General features: G+C 44.9%; 1 protein-coding gene across 1 annotated transcript in view; it reads right to left on the reverse strand.

Annotated features, from left to right (window-relative positions):
* Positions 1-591: 591 nt before the first annotated feature.
* Positions 592-26,974, reverse strand: part of LOC146867801 (rap1 GTPase-GDP dissociation stimulator 1-like) — a 618,625-nt gene continuing 592,242 nt past the window's right edge. Inside the window, exons 12-14 of the mRNA XM_085608132.1 lie at positions 15,857-15,983; positions 11,149-11,277; positions 592-2,475 (exon numbers count right to left, since the gene is read on the reverse strand). Coding sequence (XP_085464258.1) covers positions 2,324-2,475; positions 11,149-11,277; positions 15,857-15,983 — 408 coding nt within the window. The 3' untranslated portion in view covers positions 592-2,323. The remainder of the gene's footprint in view (positions 2,476-11,148; positions 11,278-15,856; positions 15,984-26,974) is intronic.

The raw sequence follows: 26,974 nt of genomic DNA on the forward strand, positions 1-26,974 counted from the left end.
TAAAGAAAGGTTGTACTGCTACTCGTGTCTGGTCTTCTTACCTGCGCCGACACAACACTTGGGAGTCTCTAAGACACTCTATGTCTTCTACGAAACATTACCCAAAGGGAGAGCACCCTGTCCACCAGTTAGCATGTTCCTTTAAAGATTTTGTGCCCAGAGTCTGCAATATGGTGTAGGTGTATGGGCAAAGGTGCTATCTCATTTTAATGGACAATACCCTTTACTATTGAAGGAATGGCTGCATTGCATTGAGTGGGCGCTACCCTTGAGCCCACTTTTTAGTGCTATGTGTAGAATCATGAAACTGTTGTTTTCTGTTCACAGCTTAACTCTGCTGGAGCTACGGAGACTAGAAGAAGTTGTAAAACCCTTAGTACTATGTTAGATGATGAAACTGGTAATGCCAAGAAAACTGTTTAACATCGTTTACATCAAATTGTTCATTTGATCCACCAACATGCGGCATCCTGTGCATGTCAGTGCGCAGGTCTGCTTAAAGTGTAGCGACTGCTGTCCACTGGCGGCCATCCCAACACACACTCCACACAAGTCCAAGGACAAGGCATATAAGACGGAAGCAGTTTGTTTGAAAATTAGGAGAGTTTTTATTGAAAAATATTATGACATGCACCTTGATGACTACAATGATTCGTATGCTCACAAAAAAAACATCAGAGGGGAGATTTAGGGTTGAATAATTTTGCATCAGTTGGGCAGATACACCCACAAGGTGTTCGCTATGTGGTAAAAAACAGCATGCCTTCCAGACGAATTAGGTAACTAAGATATGGGGATCATGGGTAATAAACTGGTATTTCAGGTGTTGAGGGTGACAAGGACATTTTTGTTAGGGAGTAATAAGACCTCTATGATTAGTTTTTTTGGTACATAGCCTGTAATAGCTTTGACTGATCAGCATAAAAATACATATTTTTCCAATCACAGGTTGACAAGAGATAGAGTTCATGAAATTAGGTCAGTGTGACGCGGTTTTGTGAATTATTGCTAGACAACAGGTTTTGCATCACCTTGCAAATCCATTTGTTGCACAAACAGATATAAAACAACACTGTTTTTATTTAGGTTGCTTGCCAGTGGGTTACACTTCTCTGCCTAGTGTTCATAGATATCACATATTTGACAAGAAAGCAAAATTCACCACCACCCACTGTGCTACAGCGCCCGTGGCTTCCCTGCTGCGCTGCCCTACGGCATCCCAAATGTGCATTAGACATTCACATTTTTCGTTATATGTCTTGTAAATCTGGGAATGTGTCAGGTTCCATGGGTGTTGCGTGGGAACACCCACAGCAACACCCATGGAACGCCTCTTTCACGCAGTTTTCTGCGTGAAGGGGCACATATTTATAAGGCCATGAAAAGCCATGTTAAGTGGCTGTACGTGGCCTTAAAAATATGCTGTGGCACATTGCGGTCACGGAAATGTAAAAGAAAGTGACATTCCGGGAGCGCAAAAGTGCCAATAGGGCCTCATAAATGAGCCCCACAATCATTGGCCCCTGTCCTCCAGTTGACAGATGCAACACCCTTCCTGACACCTCCTACAGTGTTCAAAGTTTGGGAACACTCTGTAACTGATGCACAGATATCCTTCAAGAAAGAAAGGTGAAGGTTGAGTATTTATTATAAAAGAAGATTGTTGGTGGACCGGCCCATCTTACACTGCACCACCGTGTGTCCCGTGATATTGACTCCTTTGCCACAGGTGAACAGCCAATATCACACAGTGAAAGAAGATGAGCTGGAAATCCCTACATAGAGTAGATGTTTAGCCCAGTTTTGGTGGGTCTACACCTGTATAAAATCTCTTATAGTTGCTTTCCTACCTGAAACACAGGTGGCAGCATTTTAAATCTCTGTCTACTCTGGGAAGGGTAAGAGAGACTACTCAATCCATGACTGGCTCTAAGTCCAGCCCACTCGCTGTGTCCCCGCCTCTCCATGACCTTTCAGAAAGAAAGAAAGCAAAGTTTGACTCCTCTCCTAGATCAACCACCTCATTCATTGTGAAAAATGTTTCAAGGTCTGCTGGCTGTTTTGTTGTTAATTTTCTTGACCTTTGGCTCATCATTAGTGTGAAGGAAAAATCCTCGACATGAAAAAAATCCCACTGAAAACCTAATGGAAATTAGCAAATTTTCTGACTTTTATGAATGATACACTAAAACATTTTTTAACAAGGGTGAAGGTGTGTTCTACTTTGCACAGAAAAAAGTTCTGTGGTTACTTTGTGGACAGTTTCAGATTTTTCATTTGAAAGACTGCAAGTATATAAAAAAAGGATTCAGATTTGAGCTAGTTATCCAAAAAAGTGACTGCGGTGCTGGTTCTCATCGCTGAGTATTTCTATGGCTGTCACTGCCTGCTTGACCACGTTGGCATTGCTGTGCCTACAGAGTCTCTCCAGGGTTTCCCTCATGTTGGATTCATCCACTTGCCGCCTCAGCTCCTCTGTGGGAAATGAAAGAGAGAACTTTAGTCGAGCAGATCCAAAACCTCTCAGCAGCAAAGCTCAAATTGTTCCTCAGTAGGTTGGTCAACAAGTTGGTCAGGTGAACAAATATTAACATTTTCTCTTCAATTTATGTTGCATTCCCAAAATTAAATGTTTTACTGTAAATGGTTTAATTAGCGGAGGGTGGGAATGGGGTTTGTGCCTACCTCCCAATTCACCTGCCTCATTTAGAGTCTGTGATTCATTTTTTTCAATAGTATTCACTAAGGGGTAGCTGTTCCTAAGGTCAAAGAGAGTCACAACCTATTCTGGTTGGAGAGGAAGTATGAGAGTGGTCAATCTCAATAAAGTTGGGTTGTCTAGAGTCATAGAGTGATTGGGGAATCCCTCCTTTTTAGATATAGTGCCCTCACACACCCTTGCGAGTGTCATGCTTCGTCATCAGGTGTTGCTCCTCGTGGAGGTGACGCTGCTGTCCTCCACGGGCCCAGCGAGAGGTCTCTTTATTGGAGATCTTTTAAGGAGACGCCTCAGTTGTGCATGTGAGTATGTGGGCCTAGGGTGGTGAGTAAGTGAGTGAGTTAAAATTACCAGACGGTACCTAAAACCTAATTTTATTTGGGGTCCCAATGGTAAGGTTAAAATGGGTCAGATACTGGAGCTCCTCTGGGGAAAAAATGTGGAGGGGGGATAAATGTCTTCCCGCTGCTCTCAGAATGCGTGTAAGTGTGTGTTAAAGAAGAAAATTGGTCAACATGTTTTGCGTTTCATGTAGGTCCATAAGGGATCCGAGGGCGCTTCGTCTGGACCGTGAGGAGTGTAAACAAGGGAAAGTGATCAGGAATCAGGGAAGAGAAAGCCCTGTATACCTGTAATACCCCTAGTCCGGTATAGATGCGTCTTCGCGATGGAAGGAATGTGTAGTACAGGTTCCTAAACCCAACCCCCAGTTTCAGAACGGTGAGCCATGTCGGCGCTCACTTAGGTTATGAGGAAGAGTATAGTTGCTCGCCCCATCAACGTCCGGAACCTACCCGTCCATCTGTGGGTGGCCGTCATTCTTTTCAACCTGCAGCTACTGCTAGGAGGGAGGTAAACCCTTGAGATAGACAGACGTTGGACTGGATCACCTTATGTATACAATATGGAGACCCTGTACTCCTACATTAAACATTGCTCACAGAGATCCCAATCAGTGCCAGCCGAACAGTAAAACTACTGATGACTATTGAAAAACACCACTAGCAGGCAATGTAAATCCTTCTTAAATGGCAAAAAAATATTCCTTTACACCCATCCATTCCTTCAACCTCAACATCCCATTATCACATTGCCTTACAGCAGTTTGCTTTATCAACATGTAGTTGGTTGTAAGGCAAAACCTATAGTATGGCCAGAGAGAAACCTTCTATGTGCAGTGGTAAAACTCATCAGGAAGTACAACCTCATGAACAAATACAAGAACAGTTCTACATGTTCCACATAAACACACAGAATCCAACACACCCTCCACTTTTTTAGATGAACACAACTTCCAAAACCCTTGAGTATCTCGGTAATTCAATAAAGAAGGCCTCATTATGCTCCTAGAACTTGTTAGTTTCCTATTTTTGTCTTCAGTCAGAAATTTGTCCAGAGGTATGATCTGATAGAAACTCTTCATGGACAGGTGATGGGGTGCCTCCACTTTCCTTATCCTCCTGGTCCTGGACAATCTCAGGGATGGGGGTAGTGATGTCTTTTTTTGTTACATCTCGAAAGGATTTTTTGAAAGGCAAAGAAGAGATCAGCATCAGCCAAGAACCACCTACTTATGCATGCTAACGTATTGGCTCTCCTGCTGCGCTGCTTTATTTTTCTAACTTACCCTCCCACCAATGTTCTTGCTGAAATAGGGAGAGAGGAGAAGTAAGTGTCATCATGTCATCATCATATAGTTCCTTTATTTCGGCTCAAATAAGCCCATAAAAGGCATCAAACATACATTCATTAAAAAAACTCAATACATGCAATCCAATTGCAAAGCTGTTACTAAGACAAATTCTACTTTAAAAAGGCTTAAAAAGATTTTAAAACAGATAAACAAACTAATCTTCATTGTGAGAAAACCCATAAACACATCGCAGGGCAACAATCTTTATCACTGAGCAAAGGCTTTTGCTCTAAGATGCCATATCGCCGATAAAAAAATTCAAAATTGGGAAAAACAACAGGGCTGCTGGTGTTTGTTGTGCATACCCAGCAAGGATAAATGGTGATCCCCGAAGACAAGTAATTTGCAAAGAGGTTTAATCCCGCGTGAACGTTGCCTTTTATAGGCCCTACAGAAAAATAGAATATGTTCAATGGTCTCTACTGCCTTGCATCCCAGTGGGCAGAATTTGCTGTGTCTATCTTAATATTCCATGAGCAAGTAAAGGCTGCTAATGGTAAAAACCCCAATCTGAGTTTGACATTAAGTGAATGTGCAAAGGGTTTGGACATCATGTCTAGATAGGAATCAAATTCAAATGAACAGTTGAATGATAAAAAGGAATATTTTAAACTTCCTGAGACAACCCTTAAAATGTTCTCTTCCAGGGCGAAGTTCCAGTAGGCCAGTTCGAACTTTTCATGTGCCTTGTGTGTAAGCTCCGAAGGATATAGCCAAAATTCTCCATAGCCTAGCTTAAATAGCTAACTTTTTATATGGGCAAACAAGGGAATCTTTTCGGCATGGCGACCTTTCAGTAGATCCCAGATCCATTTCCTATAGGGCTCGAAATCCTTGGTAGACCACAGTCTTATCCAATATTGGATGGACGTCGATGCAGCTATATCCAAGACGTATCGGAGATTTAAATCCAGGCCATCTGGCAAAGTTGGGGCACTTGGAAGAATTTATAATAATGACTTAAGAAATGTATTCTCTGCTTTCTCTAAGTTGTCCAAGTTGCAGTGTCCCCAAAGGGCCACTTCATGTAGGGTGGCCCCACAGACTTGGATCTTGTATATTTCGATGGCACAGGAGATGTAAAAAGTAGATACCTTATTTGCGAACCTTGTAGCGTACCCAGCTCTTTGCTTTTAATTTCATGGTGCTCTTCCGCAGCTGAGCTGCCCATATAGGCAACTCCTCTAATCTAACTCCCAAATTGTCAAACTTATGGACCCTCTCTAACACCTCGCCTTTTGCAGTTCTTAATCTCCAAGCCGTAAACTTTGCAGAAAAGAGAAACATTTCTAGCAAAATAGATAAACCTTGGGGGCTCTTCGGTAACAGCAAAGTGTCATTAGCAAAAAGTAGACAATGTGTTTTTGAGTCCTTGATCTTTGGATACTCATTGTCACAATCAAAGAGATAGGGTATGCAAGAGTTGCTATAGAAGAGAAAGAGCATAGGGGCCAAAACACACCCCTGATGCACTACTCTCCGTATTCTGATTTCGTCTGTCAATTCCCCTGAGCGTCCCCACCTTACTCTTGTTACATTTTCTGTCTGTAGCTCCTGGATTAACGCTTTCAAAAAGGGAGTCCTCTTAAAGAGGACAAAGTCCCATCACCCACCGAGGTGGCATGCTTCATCATTTGGGACCTCCTTTTAACCGCACCTGGTGCAGTTAAGGAACTACAACTCCTTTGCTATTGTAAAAATGAGGAGCTCGCGGATGTTTTGAATATGAAAACAGAGGATTAGATCTCCTAAAGATCAATAAAGCTGCCTGCAGTGTGGTGAAACAAGGTGCAGTGTATATGAACATTGAGTTAAAATTGACTACCTATAGAAAAATATGTTTATTAAGTATCTAAAGGTGTCAAAGCATAAAAACCAAAAAAGAACGTGTTCTCGGCGAATCTCCGAGCACGGTAATGACAAACGTGGTCTACATGTTTCAGCCAACTGTGATCTGACAATATGATCATGGCTTTCATCAGGACCATATGGTAATACTACTGCAGAAAAGTGGATAAAGTGCAAAAAGTCATAAAACACAAAAGATGTGAGGAACGATACAACCTACAGATATACCTGCTTATCCAAAGATAGGCGGAACTGCAGGGGTACAGAATGATCACCCGCAAACAGTCGGGGATGTAATCCTACTCTCCTGGTGACGACTCATGGCGTGAGGCAACGCTCTGTCCGTCGTTACCCCGGACCTTCTTCCTGGTCGTTCCAAGTTGTCATTAGTTCTCAGTTTTGCTCTAGTAGACCCGTGGATATAGTGTTGATATATATTTAGTGAATAGGGGATTTGTCCACGCTGGTCTGTAAACCTCCCTCAGACCCCTTAACCGACCGGTGTTTTTTGAGCTCCTGGATTAACGTCAATAATCCTGTTGGCAGCCCAATTCTAAACAAGACCTCCCATAATTTGCGCTTCTGGACAAGATCAAACGAGGATTGGAGATCCACGAACGCAGCGTATAAAATCCCCTTGTCAATATCAACAGTCGTTCACTTGATAGTTTGGAACAGTATAATTTAATCCACAGTGTTGATGTTTTGTCTAAACCCTGCCTGTAGGTGGGATAGCACCTTAGATTGTTTTATCCAGTCCCATAGTCTGGTTAATATTTGTGAGCTAAACACTTTCTGAATATTGTCCTTTTCAACTAATGGGCCTGTAATTAACCAGTATTGATCTCTCTCCCTTCTTGTAGATCGGGATTATTATGCCTCCTTTTCAGGAGCTTGGGATCGTAGAATATGTGTCTATGGTGCCTGCACCTAAGGGGTACATGCCTATTTTTTTAAATTCATTGTTTGCCATGGATTAACCAATTTTTTAATTGGATGTCGCGTCAACCACAAAATATACACAACTGGTGAATGTGCATTAGACATTCACATTTTTCTTTATATATCTGGGAAATTCACCATATCCCCAAAAAAACACCAAAGGATGGAAACAATACTGTGCAATTAAAGTTTGGTTAATGAGCCAAAATTAGCCAAGTGAAAACCCATGTTAAAACTCATGCGCATCCACATTTGAGACAACAAAAAATTTAGAACAACACAATGGGGGTGAGGGGATGTAGAAATCAGCACCCATACTTTGTCATTTCACTCCCTGCCTGTGGGTAAGGTGAGGCTGTTTATTCTCAATGAACCTGGTGAATGGAGGGGTGGGCGTTAGGATAACAAGGTCGAGTTTGAGGTACCCAAGTGACATATTTCCACTTCTAAACTGTTTTGCAAAGTGGGGGAGTGTTGGCCTACCCCACCATGGCCCATTGGCAAGGCCTTGGAGGGGGCTGTACCTCAAAAGATGGTGGTCAATACTTTTGCTCTTGCTGCTTGGCAAGCTGATAGTGTTTTTAGTTTATTGCTACCCAGCCTAGAAAGGCCAGGGTACATTTGTTATACCCTCGTCCCAGAAAGGTGAGGGGGGTGAATGATAGAAAGGCCTTTGTGACATAAACATTTCTTGGACTTTCGATTAGTGGTTATCAGCAGCGGTTCCATCGCTTTTCAGCAGTGAAAAAAAATAAAACATAAAATGATAACATGTTGCTTTTATCATTTTATTTTTCCGTGTTGAATCCAGTTTTGGGGTGAGGCGGGCCTAGGCTGTTATCACAGCCAGCAGGGGGAGGAGGTAATATGCGCACTTAAGTGCGCATGACGGTTTGGCTGCCTGTCTTGGGCTGGGGGAACAGTCATGCACAGGTTCGCAGTCCCTGTCTGAGCACCGAACCACGGTGCTCAGACCAATTACGATGCTGCTGTCCTGCTGGTGACAACAACCTTGTGATTAGCTGGGGGGAGCCTCTGTGCTTCCTGCTTCCGAGAGGAGAGACGGCGGAGGAGAGATGGTGGCGTGCAGAGGGTGTTAGTTTTTTCTTTTTCATCCCCAGTCAGCCCTGTCCTGTACCAGTCACCACTGGTGGTGATGGTTGGAAAGTCTTTTCTATGAGCAAGTTTCATATTAGAAAGTTTTGGAACCCCCCCATAACATTTTATTCATTTCACCAATGTGCCCCAAATTTGACATACTCAAAGACAGCACACTTGGGTGTCACTTCTACCAGGTTTGGTGTAAATTGATCAAGGCGGTGCAAATTGATTAAGACTTAATATTTTTATTTCCTATGAAGTTAGGTGTCAGTGTTAGCCATTATCTATACCTACATCTTTACCTATATCTACAGGTAATATATATATATATATATATATATATATATATATATATATATATATATATATATATATATATATATATATATATATATATATATATATGCAGATGTGCAGCACGTAATCTATTGTTCATTAATATTGCCTACTGCGAAGCAGGGCCTTGACTCACATCACAAGAGAAGTCTCGAGTGGCCCATGAGGCCACTTCATTCTGTCAACAATGGACATAAATAAAATATCATTTTCTCCGCATCTGTATATATGGTTTGGTACATGCTGTGGTTTCACGTACAATAATGTAGAGCAAATATATGTAATTAAAAACAAAGATAAATCAATGTAGTGAATCACAATGAAAATGCCTTTAAAGCGTTAGCTGGGTTTTTATCTACTGTACAGTCAGTTTGTGACAAAGTAAACGTTGGTTAGTCTGTGTTAAGTTAATAGCATGGAATTCTACTTTTGCACTATACCACTCCCACTTATCATTAGTGGCTATTGAAATATAATAGTGCTGTGGATTAAAATATGGACAAGATTGCAGAGAGTGAGCACACACTAGTCTTGCAATGGAAGGGCCTAATTTATTAGGCTCTACCGGTACTATTGCGCGGCCGGAACGTCACTTTTTTTTACGTTCCGGGTGCTCAATGTGCCACTGGCATATTTATAAGGCCATGTAAAGCCATGTTTCATGGCTTTTCATGGCCTTATAAATATGTGTCCCTCTCACGCAGAAAATTGAGCGAAAGAGGCGTTCCATGGGTGTTGCTGGTGGCGTTCCCAGCAACATCCATGGCTTTTTGACACTGCCCCGGATTTACGAAAAATCGTCCGTCTGAGGCAGCGCCAAAAACGTACACCTCCCCAGGGGAGGCACAAGGGAGGCACAACAAGGACTAATTTCTTTATTTCTCCTTGTTTATCCTCTTTCTATGTGTGCTGCATTCTGCAGCAAACATAGAAAGAGGAAAAAGTCTCTTGTGATTGTTTTTGTGCAGGAAGGTTTCCCTTCCTGCACAAAAATAATCATCCCCGCAACTCAGGCACCCGTACACCATGGTGCAAAGGTGTCTGCGTTGTTGTGCAACAGCCCATTGTACGCCGGTGCAGGTTAAAAGGACAGTAATGCGCCGTATCTAATGGATATGGCGCATTCCTGCCCTTTTCTTTTGCCGTAGGGCAGGGCAGCAGCAAGGCCTGGTGTGCTGCCCTACAGCAAAAAACCCATAACTGAGGCCCAAAGAGTCTAGTTAACCTGGTATACCTTCACAAGAAGGACACTTTTCTTTCTTCTGGAACAACCTTCTCCTCCCTAAACATTTGCCCAGTCTTTGGCTTTGCTGCTTTCAGCTTGAATACCACACAAGGATTGCAGGCCTGATCCCTGGTACTGCACACATCAACTCTGATTGCTTAGTCCACTTCACTATCCCACTTCATCTGTTCCTCGCTTTTCACAGAGCACATGGGGGCATATTAACAAGGAACGGGGAAAATTAACGCTAAGGGCACTTAGTGTTAATTTTTTTAACGCCCGCTATCGCTGGATAATATCGCCTGGTTATCGCGTTATTAACAACGCTAACCGCCTAGGCGATAAAAAATCCAGTGATAGCGGCATGTTGGGAGGTTACCGCTGGTAATGCAGCGATAAAACTACAAAGATAGGGATATCCTTGTTGATAGCCCATGGTGGACTTAGCCATGTAATCCACCTCCCATTGGATTACATGGCTAAGTCTGAAAATTGGCAGATGTAAAAAAGCAGCGTTAACCGTGGTTAGCGCTGCTTTTTTTGTCTCTAACAGGGTTAGCGTGAAGCTTGATAATAGGAGAAATGTCGCTTAGCGACATTTCTCCTATTATTTTGCTCTGGAACGCCCACTTTGCATCTCATTAGAGATGCAAAGGGAAGCGTAGTGAAAAAGGGTGCTAACATGCGATTTTGCATGTTAGCACCCTGTTGTTGATAGGGCGATATTTTGATCTCCGCTTCTTTGGCTTTTAAAGCCAAAAAAGTGGAGATAAAGCCCTTGTAAATATGCCCCATGGTGCTCGTTCGCCTGGGGAACTCTAACCTTGAGGGTCTGGTTTTGCTGCCTTCTAGAGGAATATTTTCCTCCAGGCTTCCACAAAGACCAGGATTATAAGGAGAATCATCTTACGTGGTGCAATGACTATTTCAGGCCTCCTTTTTGGATTTTCCAGTGATTTTGATTGTGCTGGATAGTTGGTTTTCAACCTTGGTTTTTACAGGATTTTACTGGTTTGACAGAGATTTTACAGACTGCCCTTCTGGCTCTTCATTTTAGCCACTCACATAAACCCCATATGGATAAGTAAAGTATTCAACATGCAGTCTTAGAGCAGGCAAGCCATGTTTGTTATGCATAAGTAGTCAATCAGCTGTTGAATCGGTCCTGGCAACACTTATCCGCCCTCAAATTGTCAGCTTCATCACAAGGACAATGATAAACCATATGGGAAGGGCCAATGCAAAACTGATCATGATTGTGCATTTAAGGTTTAGGATAATTACCTGAATTCAGAAGGCTGCAAAGTAGTCCTATACAGTTGTATTTCACCTCGGGACCCATGCTGTCGTCATCAAGGACCTTCTGTAGGATTGGAATCAGCCCTGCATCCATGAACGACTCTTCTACAACATCTTGGAGCAAATAAAATAGTTGAATTAGTTATGCTGTTGAACAAAGACTATACCCTTGGGGCAATCCGTTTTGTTTGACTGCGTCCATACCCTGTCTTCTCTGGACAGCCAGCATCATTTGGTGGGGTTGTAAGCACCTAGGGGCATATCTACAAGGCACAGCGTTAGAATTATCGCCGCTTTAGCGTCCGTTTTGGGACGAAAAAGCATCGATAATTCTAACGCCCTATCAGCATGGACACGCTAACGTGTGAATCCATGCCTTTGTGTCCATTTTCGCCTCGCATCACTAATGAGATGCTTGGTAGGCGTTCCTGACTGAAACTCAGCGGGAATAATCGCTAACAGGGCTACTCTCTATTAACTAGTTAATCGCTAACACGTCTAGCGACATTAAAAGTAGCGCTAACCGGGTATTTCGCCGGTTCCTTACGCCTGATAATTTCACGACTTAGCAATATGTTGCATGGGAGGTGGATCATAATGCTAGATCCACCTCTCCCTATTTACAAGGTTTTCTCTAACTGTTTGTTATATTGCTGGTATTCCTGCGATATTTTATGCCTATCGCCGCTTTTGCTGGGATTTCTATCGCCTCGGCAATGCGTGTTGTAAATATTGCGCTGACCGGGCGATAGAATCCAGCGTTAGGATTTTGCACGCTATATGCGCCCAGCGATAATTATCGCTGCCTCTTGCTAATATATCCCCTAGTTTCCATACCTCTATTGCTGCTCTGTCAACTACGGACTTACTACACAGAGATCACAATGAATCTCTATATATCGCAAATGTGACTTCCATTGAGACTACAATAAAAACCTTGGTAGTTTTTATCAACTTTGTATATTTTTTTTATCTACTATGTTGTAATTTTTCTGATAAGATTAACGTAAAAATACATTATTTCACTTCATAATTTCAAGGCAATTGCTTATTTTTATCCCTTAATGAGACACCTACTGATGAGTGGTTGCCAAAGCATGTATTGCAAAAACTAATTCCATTGGGGACCTGTTTTATATTTTGTAGATTACCTTGGGGCAGGTCATTTGCCACTGATTTTTCATGTCCCAGACTGCTGTTTAACACATAGCAGAGCTGAACAGAAGAGGAGAGGAAAGCGACTGTTGCACAGGAAGGAAAACTCCCTTCCCTATAGTTTTATAGATGCCACAAGTAGCTTGAGCTCTAGCATGTTTATTAATGGATTCAAACACGGGAAAATGTTTTCTTCCGAAGTGCCAAGATCCGCAGCAGTGAGAGGTTGCCCCCCATAAGTAGGCATCTAGTCTCAAAGACTGGCATCAACAATTAAGTTCCAGGCACCACAGGATGTAATAGAAATATGTTCCTTGACTTTTGTACTCTGTAGCAGGAGCACAACCTCACTAGTGGATCATCGGTCCACTCTAGGGATAGGAGGTGCTCTGTGGAGAGGGATGAGCATAGCCATGTACAATCATCATCCACATTTCTCCTGGAAAAGAAGACTGACTGCAATAAACAGGGTGCTGCAACATTTCACGAGGTTGAGAAGTCCCAGAAAGCGGGCTGTAGGGATCCTCTTCATCCACCGCTAGGTCTAGGTCCAGGAGTCATCATCAGTGCTGTATACATCCTGGCTACAGTGTGATGGACACACAGGGGTAGATGCAGCTGCTACAGCGGGCAGAAATTGAGGAAAGTCTGTTTATGTAGTGAGCAAGGTAAATTCCTCTTCAGCATCCCAAGTGTCATACTGCTGTACATGGTTAAAACATTGACAAAGTCAATACCTCGTGTATGCGATACCCATTGCCTTTGCCAATACTTGTCTAACAATGTCATAAAATCTCAGCTTGCCTCAGTACCAAAAGCAAAAGACACACAATTGATGGACGGAATGCAGAACAAATCAAAACATTCACCCGCAGTCAAGCGATCTGGGTCAAATCCATAATTCTTTTGCTCACCATGCCACCCCAGTTTAGACCTGGCCATATGCAAATCAGTCTTGACCCTGTGCCTCATGGGAACAGTCCAGCCCGAACTGCCAAGCCAGGTCCTCCCTGGACTGGAAACAAGAATCCTAGGATTCACCCCTATCCTGGCTGATGAGGGGTGAAACCCTGAAACTGGTCCTGAGATGCTTGTTTCCAGTCCAGCGAGGACCTGGCCTGGCAGTTCGGGCTGGACTGTTCCTATTGGGTGCATGGTCAAGACTGATTTGCATATGGCTGGGTTGAAATTGGAATGGCATTGGGATCAAAAACACAATGGATTTAGGCCCAGATCTCTGTACTGGGGTGAATGTAGGACATTGTTTTGCATTCTTTCCATCCATTGTTCTTTTTGCATCAGTACTAAATGCTGCATCCAAGTCAATGCAGGGCCCAGATCTCAGAGGGAGGGAAGTTCCTTGGAAGGAAAGTAAATGGTTACCATGCTACAGATATAAGATCTCCATGCACCAGAAGAGGTATTTCTGTCTCAAATTTACACACAGGGATGTGACTGTTTAGAAGTCAGAGGAAACTGTAATGTTGTGAGAAGATGAGTCCTAATTACGTCAAGAGGATCCAGACCCTTATATTTCACCTATACCTGTCTTGTGCACTGGTCTGGCAGACATCAGTGCATGCTGCAGCAACTGTTAGACACATGGGTTAGCCTTATTGCTATAAACAGGTATTTCGAATGGCATTTGAACGATTATTGGCAAATAAATCAAATCAATGAGAGTATTGCCAATTAATTGATCAAGGGGCTATATACATACATTTAAATACGTTTCCAGCAATAATGGAATGGCTTATTTTGGCAGGTAAAACCCGGGTGGTGATCATAGGGCAAGTCAGCTTTGCCAGATCACTGTGACTATTGAGAACACACTTGCATCAACTGACTTGAGGAATGCCCCTGCAAACTTTCATCTATGAACCAGGCAGTGGCAGTGAACCCCATCATGGTATGTTATTTAAGCTTTTAAAGCACACTGATGCTCAAGGTGTCCTGACGCTGAAGAGCATCTAATCCTCTGCCTTGGGAGGGTACCTGTGAAAGTTAGAAGAATCAGAAAGGCAGGACTCACCGCTAAGGCCTTGAAGTGTCAATTTCTCTGGGTCACGTTACTTACCTCTGGCTTATGATTGTTGAAGATTTTATGTTAAAGTTCAGGCCAGCTTGGTTTGGCTTGCCCTTGATTTCAAAGCTTACTGAACTCCCAAAGAGAAACCGGAAGTCTCAAAGAAGGCTCTGATCGTACCCACTGGTAGAAAGGGGGAGGATGAGAGGTTATCTTGAAGTACCTCGGAATAAATCTGGGCTTTAGTCAACTAGCAGCTCTCATTACATCACTGCTACAATAGACCATACTATGATTTCCCATATGGGCAGTCGCGGCCGGCATGACTCGTGGCGGGGGGGTCACGAGGGGATGCAAGGGTTAATACAACTTCAAAAAATGAAATTAAAACATACCTTCCCCTCTGGTACCACGTTACATCTCCTCTCTGTGCTCACAAGAAGCAGAAGCAGGCAGCCACCCTCTCCTGCTCTAAGCCAATCACAACTCTGCAATAGCAGCATTGTGATTGGCTGGGACGCCGCATGCACAGGCATCTATGGGGAGGCCGTTTTCTTCATGCAGGCTGCATCTAGCCTACATGGAGAAAACAGGAGAGTGTGCGTGACTGGTTTGGTCGGCTCTGGGGCCAACCATCAGTCACCGCTCACAACATTGGGCTAGACACTCTTCCCAGACCCGAAACAACCAAACCCTGCTTCTGCTTTCTTGCAGTACAAGAAGCAGAAACATAAAATGGTATTTATACCATTTTTTGTTTCTACTTCTCGCACTGCAAGAAAGCAGTGGGGTGATGCTCCTCCGCCCACATGGAGGAGCCCCCCCCTGCATGTGGGTTCCTGAGGGTCAGGAACCCCTCTACGGTTAGGGTGTGCTGCGCCTTTACTAATCATTTGCACTCTTTTGAGGGTAATACTGGAAAGTTCCTTTGCTGGCCCATCATCCTCACCGACCATTGCCTGATTTTTAAGCACACGAAACTTAAATGCTTAGGCAATTGCGATTCCTTAATAGTGATTCCTTAATAATCGCTATTAAGGAATCGCAATTGCCTAGCTTGATGCATGTGCCTCTATATTAGAAATTAATTGAGCATTTTGTAGACCTGGAATTATTTTGGATTTTGTAAGTAAATATGAATATTTTTATAAATATCTAAGGTGTGTTTGATTTCTGACAGTATTAATTGATATCTATCCCAGATAATGTTCCTCTGGGTGCTGGTGTCTACAGCTTAGAGATATGTGCCCATGGGACAGCCGGTCACAATAGCAGATGACTCTTTGTGTCAGAGCCTCCATCCACTGGGAGTTAAGTTGTATTTTTGTCAAAATGTGAGTTTGCAACATATTTATTAGCATTAATTAATAAACTGCAAGAGGCATATGCTAGATAAAAGCGTGGATTACTTTGGGCCTTCCATGCATAAGAAAGATCAGGCACCAGAAACAGATTGGCAATTAGAAACATCTCAACACTAAGTAGTCAATTATCAAAGTAGCCACATTTTACCTAGACTGATAGCTGATGCAATGGCCAGAGCTATGAGGGCTTCGTTCTGCATAATGACGTGTGCGCTTGTTGTCATGGAGACCAGATGTTTGACTCCTTGTGCTTCCTGCACAGCCTTCACCACTTCCTGTGGACACCAAAACACAACATCACATACATGAAAAGAGAGCTGAATGAATGATTCGAAGAGATGCCAGTTGTGTTTACAAAAACGTACATCGGCTGAATTAACTTCCTACGGTTAGATCAAATGCATTTAGAATAATAGTTATTGTTAGAAATGGGGGTCTCTAGTTGGCAGAGGCAGGTACCTTTGTCCAAATAGGTGCCCTTGATTCTAGTCAGGGTAAGGGGGATACACTCCTAAAATAACCCCTATTCACCCCCTTGGTAGCTTAGCATGAGCAGACAGGCTTATCTCAGAGGCAGTGTGTAAAGCATTTGTGACCACATACAGTAACACAGTGAAAACCCTACAAATGGACACCACACCAGTTTAGAAAAATAAGTAATCTTTATCTAAACAAGACCAAACAACAAAAATCCACAATACAGTATTAAAAATAAGACTTTTAGATGGTAGAAATAGTTCAGTTCATTGCAAGTTGTAAATGCAACACTTTTCCAACAAAGTACCCTAGATGCGTCATGCAAAACAAACAAAAGGGTTGCAGGGAAGGTGATGAATCCGTTCCTGGCTTCGGGGGAGGTGATGCGACGGTTCCTTACTGCAGCGCAGGGGAGGTGATGCGTCTGTTCCTTACCGGAGAGGAGGGGATGCGTCGGTTTCTTGCTGCATTCCAGTTGCGATGCGACAAGATGGGGCCTCGATGTGATGCGACGATCGGGTGTGATGCGACAAAATGGCGGCTTGATGTGATGTGACGATCCGGTATGATGCGTGTACGCTTGCAGCCGCACGGTAGGTGCTGCGACGATCTTCTCGGCGATGCGTCGGGACCCAGTGTGGATGCGGCGCGCTTCTTCCTGGTTGCTCGGTGAGGTGTCGGAACCAAGTGCGGATGCAGCACGCTTCTTCCCCGTGACTCGATGATGCACCAGGAATCGGTGCAGATGCGACATGCTTCTTCTCGTTGCATCGATCTTCCAGCTCCCAGCGACAAACAGTCTCTAGAGGTCCTAAACAGCAGCAGGCACCTCTTTGCAGGTTAGAATTCCCAGCAAGGAAATTCAGGGGAGCTGGTGGTGAAGTCTTTGTGTCCCTGAGACTTCAGAACAGGAGGCAACCTCAGTTTCAAGACCTTGGAAATCTTTTCTTCAAGCAGGTGACAAAGAAAACAGCAAAGTCCTTCTTCTCCTTTCCTTGGCAGCAAGCAGCCACTGCAGGCCAAACACAGACAGCAAAAAGCACAGGGGCAGTATTCCTCCTCAGCTTATCCAGCTCTTCTCCTTGGCAAAGGTTCCTCTTGATTCCCAGAAGTGATCTAAAATTCGGGGGTCTGGGTCCCCCTTTTTATACACATAAATCCTTTGTTCTCTGAAGGCAGAGAGTGTCTGTACCCAGCCAAAACCAGTTCTGTCCTCACTGGTGCAGCTTCCTGGCAGGAGGTGGAGACAGCATTGTTGAAGGCAGACCAGGTCCATTCAGGTGAAGGAAGCCTCCTCCCCTACTCTAATTTCAACCCAGGTCCCATTCAGCTCAGTCCTGACTCATCAGACTGCTGGAGCCGCAGCCCGCTCCCCAACTCCGGTCACTCACAAGCCAGACATGCAATACACAAACCTAGCAGAGGCATACTGGATGGTTAGGCAAGAAAATACCCACTTATTAAAAGTGGCATTTTCAAACACAGAATGTAAAAATCACCCTCACTAAAAGATGCACTTTAACATTCTGAGTTCATGCATACTAACCTTTATTTTCCTATCTTGTTCCTAGGGCCCGTTATGTTTATAAGATGTTATAAACTAACTGCCCATTCTGGCCTATGGGAACAGATAGCCCTGCAATAGTGAAAAACAAAATTGGCAGTATTTCACTATCAGGACATGCCACACACATCAGGGCATGTCCTACCTTTCACATACAATGCACCATGCCCACAGGGGTACCTTGGCCTAACAGGGGTGACTAACATGTAGAAAAGGGAAGGTTTAGGGACTGGCAAGTGTGTGCACTTGCCAAGTCGACATGGCAGTCCCAGACTGCACACAGGCTCTGCAATGGCAGGCCTGAGTCACATTTTACAGGCTGCTTCTGTGGGTAGCCCAATCAGTGCTGCAAGCCCACCAGCAGCATTTGATGTACAGGCCCTGGGCACACATGGTGCACTGTACTAGGGTCTGACAAGTAAATCAAATAACCAATCATGGAGTCACTAATCCATAACAACAATTTACACAGGGAGCACTTGCACTTCGGCACTGAACAGCACTGGCAAAGTGCCCAAAGCATCTAGACCAGCAAAAACATAGCAAAAACACAGGAGTCAAAAGCTAAAAATGGAAGGGAGACCCAAGCCAATGGTGCCAGGTCTAACAGTTATAATAATGAGTAAAATTTGTGACCACCAGCTTCCCTTCCCAGTTCTGTACTTGTTATGAAACTCTTTCTAAAGGAAAAGATATGCAGAAAAGAATTGGAATCCGTTCAGTTAAAATAATATAAACCAATATGCACTTTGCCATTTATTGCAAGTGCTGGGATGGAAAAGTCCCCTGCATGGTGATGGAAGTGCTCCCCTGCCCTAAGTGCCCCAGCTGAAAGGGTCTCTGGATCCTGGTTATCACTGAGTAAACACGGCCCAGGGTCTGTCTCATGGTAATGCGGTCTTGTTAGACAGGGAGGAGCACACCAAGCACAACTTTCATAGTGGTGGAGGGCTACAGCTCTTGCCAGGAGTTGAGTGACATGAGTGCAATGGTGGTAGTAAACCCATTTTGTGTTTAGTAGTAATCAGTGGTGTGAATAGGCCTTTTTATCTGTGTCACAGGATTGGTGCTTACTGGACAACTCCTGTAAAGTTTCATGGCTGTGTATTTAACTCACCCTTGGCCTACATAGTGAATTTGTGACAAATGTGTGTATGTGATGGGATGAATGTGTGCCTGGTACATATAATGGAGGCCTGGGGATTCAATTTCGGAAGCCCAAGGCCTGGAAAGGTTAGTGGAAGTGAGGACTGCAATCCCTAGAGAGATGTGGATTGTTGACATTCCTGAGGGAACACACACAGGAGGGGGTGGATCAGGGTATCCTTTGTGCACATCAAACGTGTCTTTAATACCAGGAAGAGTTTTTAATCACTGGGCCAGAGCTAATTGCCTGGGAGATGGTGGGTCTGATAAGGCTGGCTCTGTAGGACCAGGGGATCTTGATAGAGGGGAAGGCCTGGGACTTTGAACCTTTCTGAGGCACATTTCAATGGCGGCTGACAGCCAAGTGTGACCCCTGGTTAATCCCTTGGCCTGTTTTGAGAATTTGAGCCACTGCAGTTGAGGCAAACTGTTCCTTTGACAAAGGGCAGTGCAGAGGAGAGATCACTTCAAAGGATCTGCCACCCACAACCCACATTTCAAAGGACCAGATGCTAAATCACATCCGAGTTTGGATTTGGACAATAAAGGTGGGAGCTTGAGTCCCACAAGTTGCTCAACAGCACTGTTCTTCAGCAGGGATCAACTGTGCTGTGCCTCGGCATAAAGAGAAGCTCATACAGCTTATAGCTGCTAAAACCTGGTCTAGGGACCTTGGTCTGCTAGTCTTCCATCAGGTGGAGAGGCTATCACCCAGAAAGCCAGGAACACTTCCTCTGTGACTGGGCCATGAGTCTTCTGCCTGTCTGTCAAGTCCAGTGTGCCGTGTGAGTGGGAGGAAAGAGACTGGAGGGAGCAAGGCTCAGCAGGGATCCTGGTGAGTCGTTCAAGTTTCAAGTTCAAGTTTATTTCATTTGCATAGTTAATTGAAAACATTGCATACCAATACAACCATTGCAAATACATTCAGAAAGTAAAGGCTGCTTTAACAACTCTCAGAACCTTTTAGATTTTTGACATTGGAAACTGTGTTCCAAAATTGTGCAAAATAGCCTGCAATTAAAATACTATAATGAATAAAAAGCTATTACATGAGTAAGCAAGTGTGCAAATCGTTTGTTAAAATCTATTTGGTGCCTATGCTAGATCTATTTAAAAGTGCCTTGCGTGGACGTATGGTCTAACCATTGTCAGACCTTACTGATTCAATTCATCCTGCTAACAGAACAATAATACAGGTCCTTAGTCAATTCGCAAGTTATAGTGCTGGTGCCTTGTGCAACCTGAATACTTGGATCATCTGTGGGGTAAGAATCTGACCTAGTTCATGACTAGAGTACGATTACCTTGGACAGTTCAATAGTTTCAGATGTAGCCCTCCTTATTGCTTCAATTGCACAATAGCAGCAACAAACAAAAAAATATATATATAAATTAAAATTTGGATTTTTGTGTGAAACATGATCTTATGGGTCGCCAACTTGTCAGTTTTTAGGGAGCTTGACCGTAAAATATTGTAGTTGGAGAGTACTTCTCTGTCTTACACCAAACACTGCTCGTTCTTTTTAGACAATTCTTTAAAAAGCGGCTGTAAAAACTTTACCCCCTTGCAAGATAGGGGAATAGAAGTGCCACTTAGCCAAGTAATTACCGCTTGTCTGCAAGAGCGACTTTTCAGGTTTCTAAGAACTGGTTTAGGTTTTTTTCCATTTGTTCCAAGGGCACCGGACATAAACATAAAACATGTGCTAGTAATTCTGCCTTGTACCCGCAAAGTCGACAGGCTTGATTTTGCGACTGATATTTCCAGGCTGGGATAAGGTCTTTAGTCTCCATGGTATCAGAACGAAATAACCAGTGCTTGAGAAGATAAGAGAAGTGAGCTGACAAATACTCCTGAGGTCCAAGGTTACTATATGACTTTATCACTGTCCAGGTGAGTCGTCTTTCTACCAGGGCATTTTTGTCTGTTGTATAAGACAAGATCCGAGTTGAAGTGTTGATTGTACGATTGAATGAAGATTTTCCCATGTTCACAGACATTGTTTGTTGGACACAGCTGATAGAACTTGCACAATTCAGGGTGGATTGAGGGAAATGGTTACTCGCTGTGCAGGGTAGTATTTGAAAGTGACACACCCGAGGCAGAGCTGCTTCGCGAATTAACCTATAACCAATTGTTGAACTTTTGTCTACCGTCTAGAAAGTAACTGAAGCAGGTGAGTCCTCTTTTGTATTGCCATTCAGGTGTCAAAGCCCAAGTTTGTCCAGCCACTTTCTGAAATTGATTCCGCTGTGGGGAGAACCCCTTTTTGAACTGCATTGCCTAGATCTGTATTAAAGTCTCCAGAGATGATTACAGTTGCATGCTTGTATTGCTTCTGTAGAGTTGTTGATATTTTGAGCAGCGTATCCATGTTTTCCCTTTTTTTTTGCTTTGCTGGGGTGAATATATATTTTATAATCAGCACTGCTGTGTGAGTGGGGGTTGGCTTCTTGGGCTCCTGCTTAATTGCTTGCATCCAATTTACTCCGAGGACCATTCGTTCTGTGACCCAGTTAAATTTTGGTGGACCTTTGGGGTATCTGAATTTAAATGACTTTATCGCTGGAACATGATACTCTACGTAGCCTATGATTTGTGTTGGTTCTAAACACCAAGTTTCCTGAGACAATATCATATCACAGTTCTGGAGAAATGATCTTGCATCATCTTCTTGCAGTAGGTTCTCCAGCCCATGTGTGTTCCAAGCGGCACAAAAGGGGGTGGTGATGGACGGAGCATCAGAACCAATCAAACACTCACACCCAGTCAACAGATCTGGGTTTGATCCATCACCGTTCTTTAGCCCACTCTGCCGCCCCAGTTCAGACATGACCATATGCAAATCAGTCTGACCCTGTGCCTCATGGGAACAGTCCAGTCCGAACTGCCAAGCCATGCCTTCCCTGGACCGGAAACAAGCTTCCTAGGACCGGTTTCTGGCATTTCAGCCGTCTTCAGCCAGGCTTGCTTGAATCCAGTGGCAAAGTGAGCAAGGGACTCACGTCTGAGCATACCCTGCCAACTTATGGCGAACAAAGCGGTACAAAAGGGGGTGGTGATGGACGGAGCATCAGAAGCAATCAAACACTCACACCCAGTCAAAAGATCTGGGTTTGATCCATCACCGTTCTTTAGCCCACTCTGCCACCCCAGTTCAGACATGACCATATGCAAATCAGTCTGACCCTGTGCCTCATGGGAACAGTCCAGTCCGAACTGCCAAGCCATGCCTTCCCTGGACCGGAAACAAGCTTCCTAGGACCGGTTTCTGGCATTTCAGCCGTCTTCAGCCAGGCTTGCTTGAATCCAGTGGCAAAGTGAGCAAGGGACTCACGTCTGAGCATACCCTGCCAACTTATGGCGAACAAAGCGGTACAAAAGGGGGTGGTGATGGACGGAGCATCAGAACCAATCAAACACTCACACCCAGTCAACAGATCTGGGTTTGATCCATCACCGTTCTTTAGCCCACTCTGCCACCCCAGTTCAGACATGACCATATGCAAATCAGTCTGACCCTGTGCCTCATGGGAACAGTCCAGTCCGAACTGCCAAGCCATGCCTTCCCTGGACCGGAAACAAGCTTCCTAGGACCGGTTTCTGGCATTTCAGCCGTCTTCAGCCAGGCTTGCTTGAATCCAGTGGCAAAGTGAGCAAGGGACTCACGTCTGAGCATACCCTGCCAACTTATGGCGAACAAAGCGGTACAAAAGGGGGTGGTGATGGACGGAGCATCAGAACCAATCAAACACTCACACCCAGTCAACAGATCTGGGTTTGATCCATCACCGTTCTTTAGCCCACTCTGCCACCCCAGTTCAGACATGACCATATGCAAATCAGTCTGACCCTGTGCCTCATGGGAACAGTCCAGTCCGAACTGCCAAGCCATGCCTTCCCTGGACCGGAAACAAGCTTCCTAGGACCGGTTTCTGGCATTTCAGCCGTCTTCAGCCAGGCTTGCTTGAATCCAGTGGCAAAGTGAGCAAGGGACTCACGTCTGAGCATACCCTGCCAACTTATGGCGAACAAAGCGGTACAAAAGGGGGTGGTGATGGACGGAGCATCAGAACCAATCAAACACTCACACCCAGTCAACAGATCTGGGTTTGATCCATCACCGTTCTTTAGCCCACTCTGCCACCCCAGTTCAGACATGACCATATGCAAATCAGTCTGACCCTGTGCCTCATGGGAACAGTCCAGTCCGAACTGCCAAGCCATGCCTTCCCTGGACCGGAAACAAGCTTCCTAGGACCGGTTTCTGGCATTTCAGCCGTCTTCAGCCAGGCTTGCTTGAATCCAGTGGCAAAGTGAGCAAGGGACTCACGTCTGAGCATACCCTGCCAACTTATGGCGAACAAAGCGGTACAAAAGGGGGTGGTGATGGACGGAGCATCAGAACCAATCAAACACTCACACCCAGTCAACAGATCTGGGTTTGATCCATCACCGTTCTTTAGCCCACTCTGCCACCCCAGTTCAGACATGACCATATGCAAATCAGTCTGACCCTGTGCCTCATGGGAACAGTCCAGTCCGAACTGCCAAGCCATGCCTTCCCTGGACCTGGTCTGAGCATACCCCGCCAACCTATCTCCGCCCGTCCATCACCACCCCCTTTTGTACCGCCATGTGTGTTCCAAGAGCAGATGTTTATGCTTGTCCGACTTAGTTTCAGAGCTTGTGGTCTTCTTGTCAGGAACAGTTGATGACTAGACCGTTGGAAAGCCTGGGCCTAGCCTGGTTGTTGCAAGACGAGGAGTCAAAATACACTTGCTGGAACTGGCCCTGATGGGACGTGTTTGACAGCTTCACAATTGTTAGATTTTCAAAAGATCTCGGATTCATACCAGCTCCTGCTGCTCCTCTTAATACTGTGTTCCCTCTTGTTTTTATAGGTAGAAATGGTCCAGGGTAGCGGGGTGTTCGATATTTAGCCCATGAATTAAAGATCCTTTGATTTGCCAGTATTTGAACTACTATATCTGGGGAGGACTAGGTTGTTAAAGCTGCTTCTTTTTCACTTCTGTAAGGATGTGGTCAGAGTGCATCCCGGTGAGCAGAGGGTGAGGTGAGTGGTCCATTCAGGACTCTTGTCAGGGCTACTGTGAAGTTGCAGGACATTGACAGGAACAACTAGTATTGTTGGGGCCTTAATCCGTGTCTGTGAGTTCTGTTGGACTGGAGGGGGCCACTTGGACTGTTGGGGCCATCACACAGTATGTCTCACAACGTTGGGTCCATTGTCTTTATCCTTGACAGCGGTATGCCAAAAGGGCAGCCACTAGGACTGTTGTGGCTGTTGCCTAGTACAACTGACCTTGTTGGGGATGTTGCTTGTGCCTGTGACTCCTTTATGCCAGGAGGAGCCCACCAGGACCGTTGTGACCATCGCCTGTGCCAGAGGAGTCGCCACAACTCGTAGAAGGACTACGGCTCAAGGTCAAAAGCTGCCCTGCAACAGCGGTGCTGCCTCACCAACTTACTGGCAAGAATTGCAAAGGAGAAGTCGCTGCGCCCAGAAATTGTCACCTTGGTGTGCAATCTCGCCAACAACAGAAAGCCTTGTTGCACCTTGTTCATTTTAGGAGTGTGGGAAGATGCAAGCCGGCACCAAACACTTTCTCAGGCCGCTGTAAGGTAGAACTGGAACAGGACCCGCAGGCCCTATTAGACTTGCGCAAGCCATGGTGAGCTCAACACTCAAGGCTAAAGCTGGACATTTTGCGCATCACTAGTGCGTGCAGCACCTGTGGCGTTGCTTCCATCCAACTGCCAGGGACGTATTGGTTAGTGTGGAGGAGGAAAGGAGTGGCCCCGGGAATGACACTACCTAGATTAGAGCTAGTGTGAAAGATTTTTAGTGTGTCTTATTTAGTGTGCTGTGTTTTGTGTGTGTAATAAATACTACATTTCTTACCAAAGGTAAGTACTGAACTGGACAGTCAAATTATTAGGATCATCTTGGGTATTTTGAGTATTGAGCCTTTGCATTACTTGCACCCATCTCCCCATGAAAAGCCTTAGATCGTTCGACCCGCGCTACCACTGAGAGTCTAGTGATCGAGTAGTACTCGGCTCAGTTGTTCAGGATCCATAATAGGTCAGGCCCAGGACAGCAGGAGTAAAAGACCACAACCTCTCTGTGGGAGGAAGAAGGCCAAATCCGATCCTCACAATGTCTGCATACTCTGCTTTCCATCTACGCAGATTCCTGATCAGTGCCAACAATGGAAGAAGTTTTCTCATTAAAACCTGAGGGAGAGATAGATAATTTGCCTTCAGGGCACGGCAGAACAGCGCATGCAGCAAGTCCAGTCTCAAGATGAGACCTCAGAGCAAGAAGAGGATCAGTCCTCTACCAGGGCTCTTACATCTGCCTCTGAGGGATGTGGAAGGTCCAAAGAGAGCGTGCCATCCAGAAAATGTCATGCTTCCTGGAAGACGTTGAGGGACTTGATGTTGAGACCAGGTACGGCTCCGACTTGCTCGCCATCCAGTTCTGGATCACTGTCGAGGAAGAGATGCAGTTCAATGTTGAGGCAAGGTAGACCTCATGTGCAGCCGACGTGCTCTGCAAGATTGATGTCGAGGAGCATATCGACATTGAGGTGAGGTTCTCCATCAACCCTGAGGAGCGGTTGAAGTAGAGGCGTCGAAGGAGATCACCACAGAAGAGATGGTCAACATCGAGGACAGAAGAAAAGACTAGAAAAAGATGCAAATCTATTTGTCACTTGATTCAGAGTACTTGAGGGCTTACTCTCCTGCTTCCCCAATAGTACTTCCAGATTGTCCATCTCCTCCAGCTCCACCTCCTCCTCCACCTCTTCCACCACCACCACCACCACCACCAACTCCTCCGCCTCCGCCTCCTCCACCTCCACCTCCGGTGCCTACTCTGCCAGCACCTATGCCTCCTGTAGCACTGCCAAGGCCTAGATCACGCCTTACAACATGCCATCGGTCACGCCAACATAGGCGTCATTCAAGGCATACATCCTCTAGGTGCTCTCGCCATCGTAGCCGTACATTACAATCCAGGACACGTACATCCTCCAGATATTGATCAAGGCACACAACGTCCTCTTCTATATCAACTGGACAATTTTCACTGACACTATCCGATTCTTTACCAACTCGCCTCTCTCCGGTAGATGACATTACCACGTTCAAGGAGGTCCTGAAGAGAGGGGTTGCAAAACTGAGGGGCAGATTTACAAGCCCCTTGCGCCTCTTTTCGTTGCCATTGCGTCACTTTTTTTGACTCAACGGCGGCGCAAACAATGCGCCCTATTTACAACGTGACGCATCTAGGGAGATGCGTCACGTTGTAAAGCCCTGCGTCACATTATACCTGCATCAGGTATAATGTATGCAGGGGGGCATTCCTACGCAGGAAAGCCTCGTAAAAGTGACGCAGTGAAATCTACAAGTTTTCACTGCGTCACTTTTAGGACGCCACTGCGTCAAAACCTTACGCCTGCTTGAAGCAGGTGTAAGGAGTGACGCAGTTTCGTAGGAATAGGCCACAAAATGCATTGCTGGAGTTGCGTCATCAACAGCCACAACAACAGCAGCCATTTCAGCAACAGCAGAGTCGATAATTTAGAGGGCGCTCTTCCCAATAGCTGCACAAGGGGCTAAACCCACACTGATGCCAAACCCTGAATCTTCCTTTGCCCCCTCTTCCGTTACCCACTCCGGTAGGGGGAAGCATTACACACTTTCTGGCAGAGTGGTAAAAAATCACAAAAGACACCTGGGTTCTGAATATTGTTCAAAATGCCTATTCTTCGGATTCACCAGTCCTCCTCCGATCATACAACCAAAACCATCCAGCTATCATCTGCATATGCTTCGGGAAGAAGTCAACATCTTGCTACAGAAGCGTGCGGTGGAGCTCGTCCCCCACAAACAATGGGGTACAGGCATCTACTACAGATGCTTTCTGGTGAAGAAAAAAGGATGCATTCAGACTCATCCAGAATTAAAAGTAGCCAACAAATGGATTTGGCAAAAAAAGTTGTAGATGCTAGTATTACCTCAGATCTATCCCCAACTACACCGGG

The sequence above is a fragment of the Triturus cristatus genome, chromosome 1_2 (genome assembly GCF_964204655.1).
Source record: "Triturus cristatus chromosome 1_2, aTriCri1.1, whole genome shotgun sequence".
Classification (NCBI taxonomy): domain Eukaryota; kingdom Metazoa; phylum Chordata; class Amphibia; order Caudata; family Salamandridae; genus Triturus; species Triturus cristatus.